Genomic DNA, 19369 nt, shown 5'->3' on the forward strand with positions numbered 1-19369 from the left:
ATATTACGATACTGATAGATAATAAAATGATTGTCCAGATGAGTGACTTTTAATAAATGAAACAAATGAATATATATAATTATTATTAATTAATGTGTTACATAAAATTAAAAAAAGAACATACTGTTAAAGATGTTTCACTTGTGATTATTTAATATATAATTAAATAAAGTAATTTTATTGTTACATCAAAACTAATGGGCTTGAATTTTTTGCCAGTTTACTTTTTTTTATAACTTAATTTATTTTAATAAAATTATCAAATTATATTTTCTTTATCTTTGAAATGAGAAAAATTTATGATCTTGAAGTTGGCAGACAATTTATAATTTTTGAATTTTTCAGACCAATTAATTACAAAAAAATACACATGTAGAAAATTGTAAAAACTATCGGTGCAATTTTTTGAAATATTTTTTTTTCATAATTTATCATTTTAAAAAAAATCCAAAAATTATTAGACATCGACTAATTTCAATATCATCAAAATTTCGTCTATTATGGGCATTCTCAGATAGTGCCCCCACTTTTTAAAAATATGCAATGACTTCCAACTGCTTAACTGTATTAGAATTCCATTAACTAAAAATAAAAATTTGAAAACCACCTGAACCCGCAGACCAGTCATAAAACTTCCCGCTATTTTCGAGCTCTTGAGCTCAAAAATACTAGTGTTAATACATTTTTGAACTCTTTAGCTCGAAAATAGTAATGTCCGGCCTTCCATTGCGAAAGTTTAAAAAGTAAACAATAACAATAACAAGAAAAATTTGGAATATCTCTGAATTTACTGTACTAATAATGCTCAATTTCTTTAAAAATGGAATTATTGAGCCGCTTTAAACGCGACCTCAAAAAGCAAAATCGGTTTATTTGTTCAAAAGTTACAGAATATTTACATCCATACGTAAGTACGAACGTATGCCCATTTAAACCGTTTGAAAATAGAATAAGTTCATAGGACCGCAAAACGTCGAGATCTATTGCAAATTCGGTTTTCGAAAATCGGACCGAAAGTAGCAACTTCCCTTTTTTGTTTTTTTTTAAATGTTCAATTTTTTTTAGCGAGAATTTAAAAATTAAAACCTTAATTGAAAAAGGAAAAGAATTACTTTCAGTTGTTATCAATTAGGAGCTGAACAAAATTTGTTCATAAATTTTAACCTAAAAAATTTGAAAATTTGAATTATAAAATTGACATGAAGATTCTACTGAAATTTATTTTCCAAATTTCGTTTAACTCCTAATAGATAGCAACTCTAAGTAATTTTTTTTGCATCTACATCTCCGCAAAAAGTTTCTTTTTTCAATTAATCCTTTAATTAGTTTTTAATTAACCAATAAAATTTTAATACACCTATGACAGTTGTCTCATTGAAAATTTATAAAAAGTGCAGCGCACTGTTTGAGAATGCCTTTAATTTAATTTTGTTCAAATTAAACAAATTATCTAATGTATATTTTTTATTCGATTTGAAATATATGAGAATTGCACACCCTTGATTTTTAAATACTTTTACTACTGATTATCTTTACTTATGACTTTTTATTCAATTGTTAAATCAAATAAATAATTACATGCCTAAAATAAATAAAAAAAAATCTTTTTTCATATGTATAACATATATATAGTTCTATAAATTTTGGGCGCAAATTGAGTTTTGCCGTATTGATCGTCTGACGTAATTTATACCGAGGGTGTGTGTGAGTGGGTGTGCATGTTTGTGTTTAAATGTCAATATGAGGGTACACGTGTGCACGTTGATCTAGTTTTTGATTGGTCAGTGATATGGCTGAAGGTTATTTTTACGTGCGCACGCACATCAACTTCTTCATATATATATATATACATATATATTCATACACAATATATATATATATATATTTTTTTTTTAAATAATGATTATACTGCTGCTTATGATTCAAACGTCAGTTTAGGAGAGTTTAGTATCGTCACGACTTTCAAGTCGACGACATTCAAAGCTAGACTATTTTTTAAATATATATATTTATACATATATATATAAGTAATTTCCTATAATATGTCATAAGAATATAATGACAGAGGGATAGTATTGATTTTCATCTTAACTCAATTTAAAAAGACAAGACAATTTATTACATTTCTTCTTGTCAGTAGTTCGTATTCTTCTCGCTCATAATTAAATCACACTATGAGTACACTAATTAGCTTATTAAATAACAATAATTATTCAAGCAATTATCTGTCAACTTGACGTTAAACCGTTCAAATAATAAATAATTAATTTTTTATAAATATTATTTAACAAAATGGACGTACAGAAAAAATTTTTGTGTCCAAGACTGGTTGATTATTTGGCTATCGTTGGAACTAAAGCACCACCAGTTTCACGACAACCTGTTCAGGTAATTAACATAATCACGTATTTATTATCGGATTATTTATTAAAATAGATAACAATACATGTGAGTATATTGTTTTTTTTTTTTTTTAAATAATTTAGTTACCGGAATTATTACGTCGCTATCCAGTTGAAGACCACAAAGATTTTCCATTGCCGCTGGATATGGTTTACTTTTGTCAACCAGAAGGTTGTTCAAGTGTTGGGCCTAAAAAAAGTGCACAGAAAGATTCAACATCATTTACATTTACTCTCACTGATAAAGATTCTGGTAAAAAATAATTATTCTGAAGCTAGCAGACAATTAATGATTTTCGGTTTTTTTTTTTCAACTTTAATTAAAGAAAAAAAGAAAAACTAAAAATACGAACATGTAGAAAATTAAAAAAACTGTAGGCGCAATTTTTTGACGTATTTTAAAAAAACTACAAAAATTATTAGACGTCAGTTAATTTCAGTATAAAAAAAAATGATCCTGGAATTAGCATGAGTGTGAATATAACAGAAATCACACAAATTTAAAATTATAAATAATTTAAAAAATAATCTTTAAAAAAAGTGCATTTATTAATTTTTAAATTTTTTAAATGCGCATTTTTTTTAAATTTTAATTTATCAATTATTTACTCTATTTATTAATTATTTAAAATGTGTCTGATGTCTGCTACATTTACATTCATAAATTGACAGACAATTAATTATTTTCGAATTTTTTTTCAACAATTTAATTTACGTAAAAAAAGAAAACTAAAAATATGCACATGTAGAAAATTTTAAAAATCGTAGGTGCAATTCTTTGAAATATTATTTTTTTTGTGAGTTACTGTTTTAAAAAAAAATTAAAAAATTATTAGACGTCGGCTAACTTCAGTATCATAATTTCAATATCATAAAAAATAATAATTATTTGAATAGAAATTTTTTTTGAAATTTTTTATGGTCAAAAATATTTCTGATTATTCCATACATTTTTCTTTAAATAAATAAATAAATTAATCAGTTGATAAATTACTTAAATTTTAGGTAAAACTCGTTACGGAATATGTGTTAATTTTTATCGACCAATTGAACGCTGTACGTCTGCATCCGGGTCTAATAACGTCTGGAAAAAAAAGGACAAAAATGACATTAAGTTACGTAAAGAAAGTTGGCGTAGGAGTATGGAGCGTAGCACTGATTCAGCGTTTTCGAGGTAAACTTAACTACTAATCAAATAAATTTATTGATTTACTAACTATTAATAATTACATAATTTATTTTTAGTGACCACAGGAGCAGCGTAATTGGTCCCAGTGATTCTGAAAGAGAATTCCCAAGTCGTAGAGGATCTGATACACCATTAGCCAGTAGGGCTCCTCGCTTGGGAATAACTGCACCGAGTTGCGACAGCGAAAGTGGTGGAAGTCATTCGCCGTCACCTCGAGCTTCTCGTCGACGTCAAGTAAATTTATGTCATATTTAATTATAAATTATAAAACTATTTAACTATAAGTAATTATCATTATTATTTACAGAGGATAAGAAATCATTCATTAACTTCATTATGTATTATTTCTCACCATCCATTTTTTTCACGTTTTCGTGAATGTTTGTTTGTGTTAAAAAAACTTATTGACGCTTGTAATGAAAATGCGTTGCCGCAAAAAGTTGGAGCATCACGACAGACAAATAAGTAATAATTATTATTAGTATTACTTAATTATAAATAATTAATTAACTAATTATATTTTAGAGACACTGTCTGGAGTGTACTGACGTCGCAAACCTTCCAAGGAGCTTCATCACTCGTATTACATGACGTACGTGAAATAGAAACCTGGATTTTGCGATTACTCAGTGCCCCAGTTCCAGTTCCTGATAAAACGCGGGTAGAACTTGAAATTTTATCACCACAAGTTCCGGCTTTATGTTTTGCTCTGCCAGATCACACGCGTTTTTCTCTTGTTGATTTTCCTTTACATCTTCCATTAGAACTTTTAGGCGTTGAAATTTGTCTAAAAGTCCTAACATTAATTCTTCTAGAACATAAGGTAATTTATATTATATATTTTTAAATTATAAAGACATTAATATGATTCTGAACTTAGTAGACAATTAATAATTTTTGAGTTTTTTTTTCAACAAGCCCAAGTAGCACAAAGACAACTTTAAGTTGTCTTTTAAAAGTACAACACAAATTTTTTTTATATAAATAAGACGTACAGATGTTGGTTCTAGGAATCATAGGAAATTTGTCTTTATTTTTCCGTCCTAGAAAATTAATTTCAATTAAAAAATCGTTCAAATGACTTATTTAACAATTATTTGTAATTTAATTTTTGTTGTCACTTGTCTCAAGTCTTTCAAGCAGATATTTTTTTGGTAATATAAATTTTTGATCGCTTTTGTAACATTTAATAGGTGTCACAAAGCCAAGTGTCCTACTCGAGAATCGATTACTAAGAAAACAAAACTAAAAGTAGCAGGTGTAGAAAATAAAAAAAGCTATAGGTGCAATTTTTTGAATTATTTTTGTTTTATAATCTATGTTTATAAAAAAATCAAAAAATTATTAAACATCGGCTAATTTATGATACTAAAAGTAGCAGGCATCAAAAAAATTTTTTTATTTTAAATAAACAAGTAAAATACTAAAAGAAAAACTTTTGTAAATTGCACATCAAAAACTAAAAAATCTTTTTGTGCATGTTCTAAAAATTTTATTTTACTTACAACTATTTAATGTATAAAAATTTCAAAATTGTCTGATGTCTGCTATTTTCAGTACCGTGACATTAATTTAACTATTTTAATGAATTTTTTAGATTGTCCTCCAGTCAAGAGATTACAATGCTCTCTCAATGTCCGTAATGGCATTCGTTACAATGATTTATCCATTAGAATACATGTTCCCAGCTATTCCGCTACTGCCGACGTGCATGAGTTGCGCTGAACAATTACTATTAGCACCAACGCCTTTTGTCATCGGAATACCCGCCACCTTTTTGATGTACAAAAAAAATTTTCGTATGCCAGATGATATTTGGCTAGTCGATTTAGACAGCAATAAAATAGTTCCACCAAGTGGTCATCATGAGACAATACCTCCGCTTCCGGAACCCGAAGGCACTATTTTAAAAAATCATCTCAAACAGTCAATGCAATTAATGGATCAAGCCGGCTCTAATGTATTTTATTTATTTTATTAATCACTCAATAATCAATTACATCTATTATTGTTACTAATTAATAATATTTAATTACAGAATATAAATATGGGGTCAAATCAGTTATCATCGAAAACATCTCCGCAGTCTGGAGTGCCGTCTCCAAGCCGCAGAGAAAGCTCAGCATCTCATCAATCAACTCTAAGGTACTTGAAAATTTAAACTAAAAAATTTTTAAATACTTTAAATTATTTAAATTATTACTTTTAGTGTGATACCTTCATCGCGACATAGACCTAGTGTAGATCAAGGAAACTCATCACAACATAGTCCAATAAGTTCCCCTGGAGCATCAACAGCATCGAGCCCGAGTCGTTTGTCATTCAGTAGCCCGGTTGGAGCAAAACCAACCAATCAATCTCAGCAGCAGCAACAGCAACCGTTCAACCCTTTCATTTACGGCAATGATGTGGACTCAGTTGATGTGGCGACACGTGTAGCGATGGTCAGATTCTTTAATTCGCAGAATCTACTAGCGAATTTCACGGAACATACTCGCACACTAAGACTTTATCCCCGTCCAGTGGTTGCGTTTCAGATAAATTCATTTTTACGATCACGCCCAAGGACAAGTGAATTCTTGGATAAATTTGCTCGAACCCAAGCCGTTGAATTTTTAGCAGAATGGTCTCTGACTCCAAACAATGTTGCATTTTTGCGAGTCCAAACTGGCGTATTTGATCCAGCGCAAATTGGAGACAAGGCTCGTTGGTTTGCTGATTCATTGGAGCCTATTTACTTTTCTGTATGGGATGCTTCGAACTCTCTTATCAATGCTATAAAATCGCTCGAGGAAATGGAAAACCAACCGACAGATGAAAGCGGATCTGATTCTGAAGGCGCTGAGAACACTAGTTCATCTTATTCATCTTTATCTGACTTTGTTTCGGAAATGGCTTCATCTGATTTATCACCCAGTATGTTTACTTCATTTTTACTTTTATTAATAGACTATCTAAATGTTTTTCTAATACTTTTATTTATAATTAAAGGTAACAATCATTCACAAACAACCCAGCATCAAATGTCATTGTCAGTGGATCCTAAAAATCTTTACAATCCTCCAGACTCATTACAGTATCCCGGTAATGAAGAAGATACAGCAGCACGCCCTGATAGTCCAGCAAGTACTTCTTCTAGTCACAGTGATCTCAGTAGTCCAAGTTGCAATCGAGACTCTGAACTTGAACTTAATCCGAAAGCTCAAGAAATTTTTCAAGTTCCAAAAAATGTAAATTACAAATTGTCTATTTTTTAATTATTGAGTAGACATTGTTTATTAACTTAATTATATTTTTATAGATGCCGCCGATTATTCCAAGTCTGGAACGACAACCGAGTATTGGAAACGTCATGGACCGGACTCCGAGTATAACTGGGACCGGTCCACTGCTACCTCGTCAAATGAGCATCGGAGATAATTCACAACGTAGATCTAGTCTAGCTGGAAGTCCCAAAGTAAACGAACGCTCACCAGCTTCACCAGTTAATCCAATCACTCGACAGAGCAGCGACAAAATTGACGGCAACGGTGTACTCAGACAGTCATCTCAAGGATCGTTATTTGAACAAATAGCTTCTCAGGCCAAAGATTTGGTTCGTGAAACCACAAGACAAAGTAGCCAAGACGGTATCTTAGCTCACATGGACAAGCTGAAGATTCAAGCGAAAGAAAAAATAAACGAAGCAGGAGAAGACAGTCTTTTTGCTCCTCTTGAACATGTAATTTTAAAATAAAATTTAATGTAATATGCAATTAATTATTATTTTAAATATTGTTTTTTATTTCAGCTGACACAACAAACGAAAAAAGCTGTAGACGGCGCAACAAAGTCTGTGCAAGAAGCTTCGAAATCAGCTTTAGAAGCTAGCAAGACCGCTGCTGGTGTCAGTAAAAATACTCTTGACGATTTGACTTACGTGGGAAAAAGTACTTTTGGGGATTTAACTAAAAGTGCTAAGGAAGCAACCAAGAAAGGTCTATTGAAGGTAATATATATTTTATACAATTTATTTATGTGACAATAAAAAAATTCAAAAAAAAAGTGAGAAAAGAAAAAAAAAAATAATTTTTTTTTCTATTTTACAAAATCTGTCCAAATTAAGATATTAAAATGGTCTTTACGTAACTTTCTTTAGTTTTTAATCTACAGTAAAACCTCGTTATAAGTTACTATAAAGGACTAGGATAAAAATTTCTTGGAAATGGCTTTTCCTTATTACTATCTTTGACTTGGCGGTCGCTCAGTTTTCCCGGATTACAAAAAATTATTCAAAACGATTCACTTTTAATACTATATAAATATACAGATGAGGTCTTTAATACCTAGTATTCTAAAGTATAGCGAGCTAGTTTAGTATACCAGGCATTAATAGCCACATCTGTACACTCATCATTGAGTAAATCGTTTTGTTTAATCAGGGTTCTGCACATGTGAGCGTCGTATTTGTGTTTGTACCCGCAGTCCTTTTATAAGTTAGTTGACGTTCGTCATTTATCTACGTACATATTTGATTAACTTATAAAAGGACTGCAAAAATAATCTCTTTCGTGACAACCGAAAATTGTCATTAATGGAACTGGAGTGGAGGTACTGTTTCAAGATGAGTGAAAAAAAAAAAATAGAGTAACTTATAACAAGGTTGTACTGTACTTTACGAAAAGACATCTTTGAAAAACTGAAAAAATTATAAAATTTTCGGTAAAAATCTAAAAAAAAAAGGACAAAGTAACCAAATTTTTTAAATAAAATGACACCAAAACAAAGTATGTAGCGTAGAAGTACTATTTGTGGCTACTGCTCCATTTTTGGAGATTTAATACTTTATTTTAATTACGGAAAACGTATTAAAAAAAAATCCATGGCAATGGTGTGATAAATATATCTTTGAACACATTTAAAAAATTAATTATGTCATTACGTATTTTACAAATTATTTTATTTAAAATCTCTAAGTGGCGAAAACTGGCCAAAGACGTACTTCTACCCTGCTTCAATTACTTTTCTTTCTATCTCCAAAAACGTAGGCAGTCCCATTTCTATATAATTACCAAAACTTTATATGTAAACAAACGGATGATAATTTTGGTATTGATGAATTTTTAGAGCTTGGGTGAATCTCAACAGTCTTCAGAACAAATACCCCAGTCATCACGCCAATCACTTAAACGTGATTCATTGAACACCCAGTTAGTAGCGTCAGAATCACGGGGTGGTCGACGAGATCTTGGTCGTGATTTTTTCAGTAATGTCAGCAATGATATTAATGGAATAGCCGCTCAAACGAGCAATATGTTCAGTGATTTATTCGGTAGTAAAAATAATTCAAATCGCAATAGTAATAATTTATTATCGGGAGCTCAGAAGGTCAAAGATAAATCGTCAATGCCGTCATTTAGTCCATTTAAGCGCGGGAAAGGTGGATTAATGGATAAATCATCATTAATAAAGCACACTAGCAATAGAAATGACGCTGAGGATATTCAAAGAGCGCAAAACAACGAGCGAACAAATACAAACAATGACAATCAAGCTTTTATTACTGAAGTTATTAATCAAGTTCTCGCTGGTGAGGGAATTGGTTATTTCAAACTTAATAGATTAAAGAAACTTATGGAAGATGAAAGTTATCGAGACGTTGTCGTCACTAAATTAAATCGCGGTATAAATCGTAAAATAAGTCCTGATGATCACATTGACGACGTCGTAAGTATTTTATATTTTACTGGAAATATAAATTTATTAGTGTAATAAAAAAATAATGGAATTGGTTAATGCTTTCAAGTGTATATCGCGGCCAATTTATAAAGGAATGCTAATGTGCCTTCAAGCAGTGGCCAGTGGTTTAGCTCATACTTATCATAATTACGGCCTCGGTGGTATGGCATCGGTATTTCAATTAATGGAAATTGCTCATACACACTATTGGAGTAAGGATCTCACTGATGGAGGATATGAAGCGCCTCTGCTATTACAAGTATTTATACTGAAAATTTTAATTACATGGAAAAAATCGTAGTATTAAAAATTAATATCAAGTAGTAAAAAGTGAAATTTATTATCGATAATTAGATTTTTATACGTTTCAAAGTACAGTCTAGTCGCGTTATAAGTCCGCTTAGTGTCTCTCTCATATTAACGCGAGTTTGGTTAAAAGAAAAAGATACAAGCCGGACTTATAACGCGATTCGACGGCAGTTTACTAATTACTGTAAATTAGATTATTAATAATCACATTTTTTAAAAAAGTTAATAAATATTATTGCTTTTAGATATTAATTTGTAACTTAGTTATGAAAGCTAATGAATTTATGATAAATGTCAATAAGTGGTTTTTTAATAAATTATGGTCCTGATTTAAAAATTAACAGGGAAAGAGAGCCAAATATTGACAGTTTTATCCAGCATTCTGACAGTATCCCTCCCCCCACTTTTTAAAAATTTTCAATGACTTCCAACTGTCGTAACCATATTAAAATTTACTTAATTTATTAAAGAAAAATTTAATTATTAGTTAAAAATTGACAACGTAGTCACAATTTCATCGGGATATAGATTTTTAAAAACTAGTTAACATTGTTATTAATTAGAATTGAAGAAAATTTGGTAAGAAAATTTGAGCTTACAAAATTGGAGTGGATTTTCAGACAGTGCCCCCCCCCCACACTTTTTAAAAATATTGAAGTACTTTAAGCTGTCACAGCTGTATTAAAATTTAAAAAAGGCTCGGCAAAATTATAAATACGTCAATTTGATTTTTTTTATTTGAATATTTGTAAAAAGTGGGGGGAGGGGGATGGTTGAGAATGCCCTTAATTATCAGGTACTTAAATACCCGCAAAAATTCATGAATTTTCCAATTATTGAGGATATTTAGGTCATTGAATGAAGCTCGGTCCATATTTGGCACTACCTTACATAAACATTAATTTAAAGCAAAAAAATGTACTACAAAATTACTTTTCAAGCCTCATTTTTTTCGTGAAAATATTTAATCTCTTGTTGCTCGGACAATTTATTGCTATAAAATTATAAAAATAAATCTAAAACTTTAGTTATATAATTATATGAACTTTTACAGGCAAGCTCATTTGAAAGTCATGAAAATTTACGGTCTAACTTGACTAATAAATCAGAACTGGTTGACGTCACCAAAACACTATCATCACAGCATTTACATGGTAATTTATACCCTTGGTTTATTTAACTTTTTACCACTCAGCAGTTTATTTTGTCGTTACAATAATTAACCGCCGAATAGTTGCATTTAAATATTAAATATTACAGTCTGCTTCAGGCAAAACATATTTTAATACTGAATTAATATTCTTTCATAAGTCTCTTGTACATTTTCGTTCCCTCCAGTGAGCGGCGATTAATTGTTTAAAATATAGTTACATAGTACCTGGTATATTAAAATAAACTAGTAAATTAGTTTTAAAATAATTTACAGGAAGCAGAAAATCAAATTTCAATTGAAGTTGATGAATATAACGAAATTATTTCAGCTTAAAAATTGTTATAAATGAGTATTTATTTTTAGATGGATCACAAGTTCACTTGGAAATATCACATGCAGTATCGCCGTCGTCTGCCAGTGACAGTAATCAATCGACGGCAGATTTATTTCTTGATATGTTTTCAAAAAAAGGAAAATTATTAAGTAAACTGGCGTCTTTTGATTCTGAAAGTGGTAGTCGTACGACGCATGGGTCATCGATTATTAGTTCAAGTGATACATCGGATAATAAAAACGCGCTATCAAACCATCCAGCATTCCGACAGTCTCATCAGTCAACATTATCGATACGTAGTGCTGTATCGGACAGTGAAGTTGAGCAGGGTAATAATCGTAATGAAAAACGAGGTAGTATTTGGTCAAGTAAATCATCTTTAAGTGCTGGGTTTCGTTATCACGGCGGGAATTTATTGCCAACTACTACGACACCTAGTCCAGAAGCTGCGAGAACTTATTTATTTGAAGGTAATTTATAATTTAATGATTCACGTCACTAATTACAAAGGGGCTTATATTTTCATACGCTCACTAAGAGAACAATTTCAACAACAAAAAAATATAACGCCGTAATGATATAAAAAATATATTTCAAATGTACACAAAAAAAAAGATTTGATGGTGCAAAAGATTTTTAGTCTTATTTTATTTAAAAAATTTATTTTTATTATTCAGGTCTGTTGGGTAAAGAAAGATCACGACTATGGGATCAAATGCAATTTTGGGAAGACGCGTTTTTAGATGCCGTAGCACAAGAACGTGATATGATTGGTATGGATCAAGGGCCAGGTGAAATGATGGAAAGGTAAATTTTAATTTCGTAAATTATAATTTCATTTATTTGAATAAATTTTTTTTATGTCATCAGATATAAAAGTTTGAGTGACAGTGAACGTCGTCGACTAGAACACGATGAAGATCGACTACTGTGTACATTATTACATAATTTAACAGCAATATTAGTAATGCTTAATGTAGAAAAAGTAGAACTTAAACGAAAAATTCGTCGGTTGTTAGGTAAAAGTCATATCGGTTTAATATACAGTCAGGAGCTTAATCAATTACTCGATCAAATTGACAACTTGGTAAGTTTATTTACTTTAATGTCTATTGAAATATTTTAAAAATTAAATTTTTTAATAATAAATTTTAATTAATGCACCACTTCTACGCAATGATGGATGTTATTTAATATATAAGTTGTGTAATAAATAAGTAACTGTATTATTAAAGTGGTATTTTTAATAAATTGTTTTAGCACGGGAACGATATCGATTTGAAGCCACTGACGTCTCGACAAATGCATAGACAATCGTTTACCGTCCATGCTGGTACAGATGCCGAAGGCGAGTTACGTTTTCTAGAAGTTCGGCATGATGGATTAGTATTACGATCGGTAAACGGTGTAATTGTCGAGCGTTGGTGGTATGAACGCTTAGTTAATATGACATGTAGTCCCAAAAATAAGGTATTATGTTTATCTAAACGTAATGGCGACCAGTTGGAACTGCATAATTATTATACGAAGAAAGTAAGTCATTACTATGGCATTAGTTACTTCATATAATTTACTGTGGAGCTGTTCATAAAATACGTCACGCGAAACTTTATTTTTTTAGACCCTACCCTCTTACGTCACGCTGTCATATTTTCTGTGACTCCCTATGAATATTACGTCATAAATTATGGACCTCCCACCCCGTACATGATATATGGAAATTAATATGTAGCCCACAAACTTTTATATTTTACAATATTTATTATTTGCGATAAGAAAACTTTAATAACGCAATAAAAATCTGTAATAACGAACAAATAAATATTTCTGTTTTTTATCGGAAGTCCGAGGATTTTTTAAATGTTCTTTGATATTTAATATAAAAGGGAACTGATTGTGACAGATTGCAACATTAGCGCCGACGTCGAAAAACAAATATGAGGAAATATATCAAATTATTAAGCCATTATGACGGAAATATATATTTAGAAATATTTTATGTTCCTAATTCCAAAGGGCGTATAATTTTTTTTTTCATTGCTATTCGTCTTCTAGGCTTATTTTATAGCTAAAAATTAAAAAAAAATAAATTTCAGCTCCAGAACAAATTTATGATATGATTTGCAATTAAACAAAATATTATACGCCCTTTTGATTTTAAGGGTAACGTCAACCGATTTTCAATTCAATTTAATTCACGGACGAACACTGGAAACTTAAAATAGAAAATCTGTAGCGTTTTTTAAATCCTTAATAGAGGACTGCAAATTTCGTTTTTTTTCCAAAATTCTAATTTGTTTCCAAAAAAATTTGTTTTAAAATTCTCATTTACTCTACGAGTGCAACATAGTCCTATTTATTTTCCAGTTGCGTTTCCCCTTAAACTTAATGACTAAAGCCAAAAGTATTAACGCGATTTATATATTTACAAATTTGAAACGAATGACATTCTATCGTAAAAAGAAATTAAAGTTAAAAAAAACCGAGAGAAAAATTTGCAAAATTGTTTGATTAGCTGCGAACTTCACGTTTCCTTAGACCCCCTGACTCTCTTGTCAAACTAAGCGGTCCTCCTCCCCTTCCCCCATAAGTGCGAACGTATTTGATGAACTGCCCCTGTTGAGAAGTTTTTCTAAAAACAAAATGTATTTTATTTTTATTAGAGTAAGGATCTTTACTACTGTATAAAAGATGCGATTGAAAAAGCAGCAGCTCGCGGTCGAGCTAATCTAGGAGTTGAACTGGGTGACGAATTTCCAGTGCAAGATGTCAAAACCGGGGAAGGCGGATTACTTCAAGTATGCATTGAAGGTGTGGGATTATTATTTGCCAATAGCAAGGTATGAGATTATTTAAACTTTATTTACCTCTTTAAATATATATTTAAATTTAAATAAAACTTCTTATTTTTTTTTTAACTACTTTTATTCTTTTATCTATTAATCAGTTTTATTTTCTATTGTTCTTTATTCTAAATTACGCTCTGTTTTTTTTTATACAACAACAGCTGGATATTGCTACTTTATTCTCAGCAAATCATATAAATGTACCGAGTTTATTAAAAATTAATAGGAACTGAGTCAAATGAAAAAAAAAAAGTATCTTCTTTTATATTTATTTTTTAATAAATAAAATTAATTAATTAACAGTTAATTAGTTTCGATAAAATTTATTGACTAACTTTTTTTTTTTATTATTTTAATTTTTATAATTTTATTAATTACATCTCAACGCCAAGGACCACTCAATATTATCTCCTACAAATTTTGTATTGTATGAAATAATTAATTAATAATATTAATAGTTTTAGAATTAATTAGATGATGAATAGCAACAAAAAAAATTATTAATACGGAAATTTAAATATATAAAAAAATTATTTTATAATATTTGTACTTTTATTTATATATTTTTTTTCTTCATGCATTTTTCTTCCATGTTTATTGATTAAATTGCATGAACTAAATGTGCAGCTATTAATATATAATACTGTTTTTTAAATTTATTTATTTTATCAGTTAAATTTATAAAATTTTAATAATTAATTATTAATTATATATGATAATGGTTGCCATGTTTTTTAATAATTTTATTATTTGTGTACGTCGCTACACATATATATATATATATATATATATATTATTTTTTTTAATTTTATTTTATTATTAATCTAGTTCACATATTTATTTTATGTCAATCGCTAAATATATATTATACATTGAGGCCATTCTCAGACTGTTCCCCCATTTTTTTTTTTTTTTTTTTTTTTTGAAAATTTTTAATGACTTACAATTGTAGCCGTATTCAATTTTTGATAATTAATTTTAAAAAAGTTAAAGCACTAATTGAAGAAAGGGATACGCGGTTACAATTTCGCCGAGACAGATTTAAAAAAAAAATTATTTACAGGTGATATCAATGAGGAGTTAAATGAAATTTGAAAAATAAATTTCAGCAAAATTTTCTTGTTAGTTTTATAATTTAAAGTTTTAAATTTTGTGGACTAAAATTTATTTACCAAATTTAACTTCTAATCAATAACAACTGTGAGTAATTTTTTGAAAAATCTATAAGCCGGCGAATTTGATAATTTTTATTTGAATATTTGTAAAACGTGGGGGACATTGTCTGAGAATGTCCTTAATGACCAAGTACTCAAATATCCTCAAAAATTTATGAATTTGATTTATGAAAAATATGTAGTAATAAATTATAAATTTTTCATTAATTAAATTTATCAATTTTTCAATTTTTTAGGATATTTAGGCACCCGGTCATTAAAGGCATTCTTAGACAATGCCCGCCACTTTTTAAAAATATACTATAACTTTAAACTGTCATAGCCGTATTCAAATTTTATTAATTAATTAAAAAAAAATTATAATTGGAAAAAGAGCATTGTAGTAGAAATTTCGTCAAAATATAAATTAAAAAAAAAAAAATTACTTACAGTTGTTATTAATAAAGAGTTACACAAAATTTTTTGAATAAATTTTAGACTAGAAAATTTGAAAAATTTGAATTACAAAATTCACATGAAGATTTGAAATTTATTTTTCAAATTTCGTTTAACTCCCAATTGATATCAACTGTAATTTTTTTTTAAAATCTATATCTCGGTAAAATTACTATTACGCTGTCTTTTTTTCGATTAATAGTTTAACTTTTTTTTAAAATTAATTATCAAAATTTCAATACGGTCATTACAACTTAAAGTCATTAAAAATTTTTAAAAAGTGAAGAGCGTTGTCTGAGATTGGCCTTAAATATATATATTAAATGTTGAATGCCATTTTAAATATTTATTTTTAACAATATTAAAGCGAATTAAAAGTAATTGATAAATAATTAAATTTAAGATCGATTAAATTTATATTGGAATTTATTTTTTATGTGGGGAACTTTTGAGATGGTCCTTGTTATCCTCAAAACTATAATAAAATGACATATTATATTATTATTATTAAATATATATATAAATCTATAAAGTCGTCGAATATTATAAGCGGTGATAATAAAGTTTTATAAAATTCGTCTGAACAGTAGAAAAATATAATATAAATAAAGTTAATATATTTATTTATTGTAAAAATATATATAAATATATATATTTCTGTTTGTTGTCCTGTCTTACGACAATGCCCCTTCTCATTCTGGCTGGACAAACAGGATTTCGAGGTATATTTAAAAAATGACTCATTGTGCAATTTATTATTATTATTATTTTAATATTTTGATATAAATGTTGCCCGTTTATTTAATTTTTAGTTTAACATTATAGTTATTTTACTTTCTTACCTAAAAAAAAAATAAAATATAAAATAATAATAATTTTTGTTTATCAATATTAATATTATTATTATAATTAATAAATCCAAGTATCTTGTTTTTAGTCAACCCTGTTATTATTTAGTTATGTTTAAGTGCTTTATCACATTGCAATTTAATTATTATTTATATTTATATTTTATTTATATAGATTGTCACTACTAAATGTTAGATGTATGGTCCATGTTTTATTTAATAACATAATACTACTACAATTAAAACAAATATTTCAAATAAAATCTATACAAAATCGTGTCTATAGATAAAATATTTAAAAACTTAGATAAATAAATCACTTGGAAACATAAGAATATATAAGCAATTATACAAATCGCATCCTAGGTAGAAAAATTATAATCCACCGCTCGTGTAGACACTCGATGCACACATTTGGCACTTAAATATTACTATTATTATTATTATTGTCATTAATTTTATTTTTTTTTATTATTATTAATTATTATATAAATAAGCTATATACAATAATATCTATATAATCTATGATTTTTAAAGTTAGGCCATCTCCAGAGTTGCCTGTCACTGCCTCAACGTTGCAACAACACTTTATATTTATTTTTTATACTTATTGTCAATTAGTATTTAAAAATGTGATATTATTTGTAAATGTATGGCTTTTTTTTGCTAAATATTATTTTTTAATACAGGAGGAAGTATTAAGATAGCTCAAGTTATTGTCAAGTGCATGCGTTATTTATTTTAAGTGATAGATTTAATTTATTTTATTATTATTTTATTAACATTTGTTACTTTTTTGTGGTAAAATGAACATTCATTTGCTTACAGTTCTTCGTGAGGTTTGAACATATTCGAAAATGCTTCACTCAAAACGGGGGCATTTTTGTACTTGAAGAATTTAGTGAGTATTTATTATTTTAGTTATTAATACAATTTTATTTTATAATTATTTTTATTTATTTATAGATCCTAAGACACGACAAATAATTCAGCATAAATATTTATCATCGATGGTATGTTTTAATAATTCATTATTTATTATTATTGTAATTATTTGTCTATAGGAAAGGGAGGGGCAAAACGGGGTATTTTCAAAATTTTATAAAAAGTTTATTTTTTTAAAATTCCAACATCACTTTTGTAAATATAATTGAGCATTATTTTTAATTCTTCTTTTACTGTTTTCGAAAAATTTTTTTTTGTAAAAAATAATATGAAATTTGATTTTTTTTCTTATTAATTTACAATAAAAAAACTCAGTGTCAAATTACTTCAGATGTATTTCAATAATCAACTTGAAAATATTTACAATTTTTAAAATTTAATTAACTTTTAATAATTTTTTAATCTATTACTTTAAGCGATATATAATTGCTTTTTTAAAAATATTTTCTTTGGACAAAACTAATTTATAAGATTTAACGTATTTGAGTCTCCGAAAACTTAATTTTTCTTGACCTCATTTTGCTGCCCTCTCTTTATCCCCTATATTTATTTATTTATTTATTCATTTATTTATTTCTTAGGCAAGAGAAATATGTTATGCAGTCATATGTGTATTTTCTTATTTGGCAACGGGACTAAAACAACGTAAATTATCAAGACAAGAGCAAGAATCGTTATCAAATACTGGTGTCACTATAAAAGAAAGAAAAATAAAACATACCGACAATTAAAACATAAATTATTTTCATCAAACATACGAATCTTACAGCAATTAATAATAAATTTAAAAAAACATAAATTGATTTTCAATAAACTTAACAATCACTAATTAATAATTGTTGATATTTATAAATAAATTGTAAATAACAAGTATATTTAAAATAATAGTTTCGAGCCAAAGAAATAGTTTTAAATAATTATTTTTTATTATTTTTAGTCCCTTGAATATTTAATGAGTTGTAACTTAACAAGCAATACCCGTATGAGTGCCTATGTGATAAATTAATAACAATAACGTTTTTTTTTCTAATTTAAAATGCAATTTCTTCTTATACCAAATATAAATTAGTATTTTATTGTTTGTTTATTGACCTAAATGTTTTATCTAACGAAGAAAATTATTGTTGATATTTTATTTGTATAACGACCGCCTGATTATAAATGAAAATCATAAATTTATGTATAATAATATATTGTAAAAAAAAAATTAAAAAAAACTAATAAGTTAAAAAAGAGTAATAACTATCGATAGAGAATGAAACATATGAGTAATTTGTAGTTGAAAGATAATAATTAAATTATAAGAAAAATGAAACATTATTGTAAGTAATAATAATAATGAAATGTTTAATGGTTAATAAAAAAAGATATTCAATTAATTAAAGTTATTATTTTACAGTATTTAATTTTTAAGTTAAGGTAAGACTTAGTACCCGATCACACATGGATTTGTATATCTATATTTATTAAATTTTACTAAACATATCTATACAAATATGGAGAAAAAGACACTAGTGACTAGGGATTTTGCTCAAGACACTGTCATCAGAATCTTGTTCAAACATGTGTTACTAGGTCAGACATCTATTCGACATCTTGACGGTGTGTCTGTGCTATTAAGGATCCCTTGTCACGAATTTTATTTATACGCGCAGGATTTAAAAACGCGCACGTTTGTGATTAAAAAATATTAAAATCGTCTAAATGTATGAATATGTAATACATGTAGACATTTTTTTTTTAATCTGTTAAATTTATTCATCACTGTTTTTGAATAATTATAATTAATAACACTAATTAAATAAAATGTTGACAGGTGATAGATTTAACCAATAAATAAAATATTTAAGATGACACTGAGGAAAACTCACGTCCGAATGAAAATTAAACTTATTTTACGGGGGTAATTTCTTGTTATTATTATTTAACAGTGATGGTAAGTTTAGTGGGATAGAATAATGAGTTTAACAATGATTGGATCCCCTCTAATTAACTTTTTTAACGTCTTATACTTC

The 19369-nt window shown here is 28.0% G+C and overlaps 1 protein-coding gene across 1 annotated transcript; it reads left to right on the plus strand.

The window, feature by feature from the left end:
- The first annotated feature begins 1962 nt into the window (after positions 1-1962).
- Positions 1963-18617, plus strand: LOC103578254 (MAP kinase-activating death domain protein). The gene is made up of 23 exons (XM_008559259.2): positions 1963-2388; positions 2487-2655; positions 3408-3576; positions 3648-3825; positions 3899-4056; positions 4117-4414; positions 5189-5551; positions 5630-5736; positions 5801-6507; positions 6583-6821; positions 6893-7312; positions 7382-7579; positions 8698-9297; positions 9377-9568; positions 10673-10772; positions 11135-11575; positions 11783-11912; positions 11976-12192; positions 12366-12638; positions 13769-13945; positions 17238-17310; positions 17376-17422; positions 17936-18617. Exons 1-23 carry the CDS (start codon positions 2293-2295, stop codon positions 18083-18085), a joined length of 5502 nt encoding a protein of 1833 aa, XP_008557481.1. The 5' UTR covers positions 1963-2292; the 3' UTR covers positions 18086-18617.
- The last annotated feature ends 752 nt before the right edge of the window (positions 18618-19369 follow it).

This window comes from Microplitis demolitor, chromosome 10, assembly GCF_026212275.2.
Source record: "Microplitis demolitor isolate Queensland-Clemson2020A chromosome 10, iyMicDemo2.1a, whole genome shotgun sequence".
NCBI classification, from domain to species: Eukaryota; Metazoa; Arthropoda; class Insecta; order Hymenoptera; family Braconidae; genus Microplitis; species Microplitis demolitor.

What these genes read in the sequence shown, in the direction of transcription:
- LOC103578254 (XM_008559259.2), top strand. Translation starts at nt 2,293, where the DNA reads ATGGACGTACAGAAAAAATTTTTGTGTCCAAGACTGGTTGATTATTTG. An exon ending in TTTCACGACAACCTGTTCAG is followed by an intron (nt 2,389 to 2,486) that starts GTAATTAACATA and finishes TAAATAATTTAG; the next exon opens with TTACCGGAATTATTACGTCG. An exon ending in ATCATCACAGCATTTACATG is followed by an intron (nt 10,773 to 11,134) that starts GTAATTTATACC and finishes ATTTATTTTTAG; the next exon opens with ATGGATCACAAGTTCACTTG.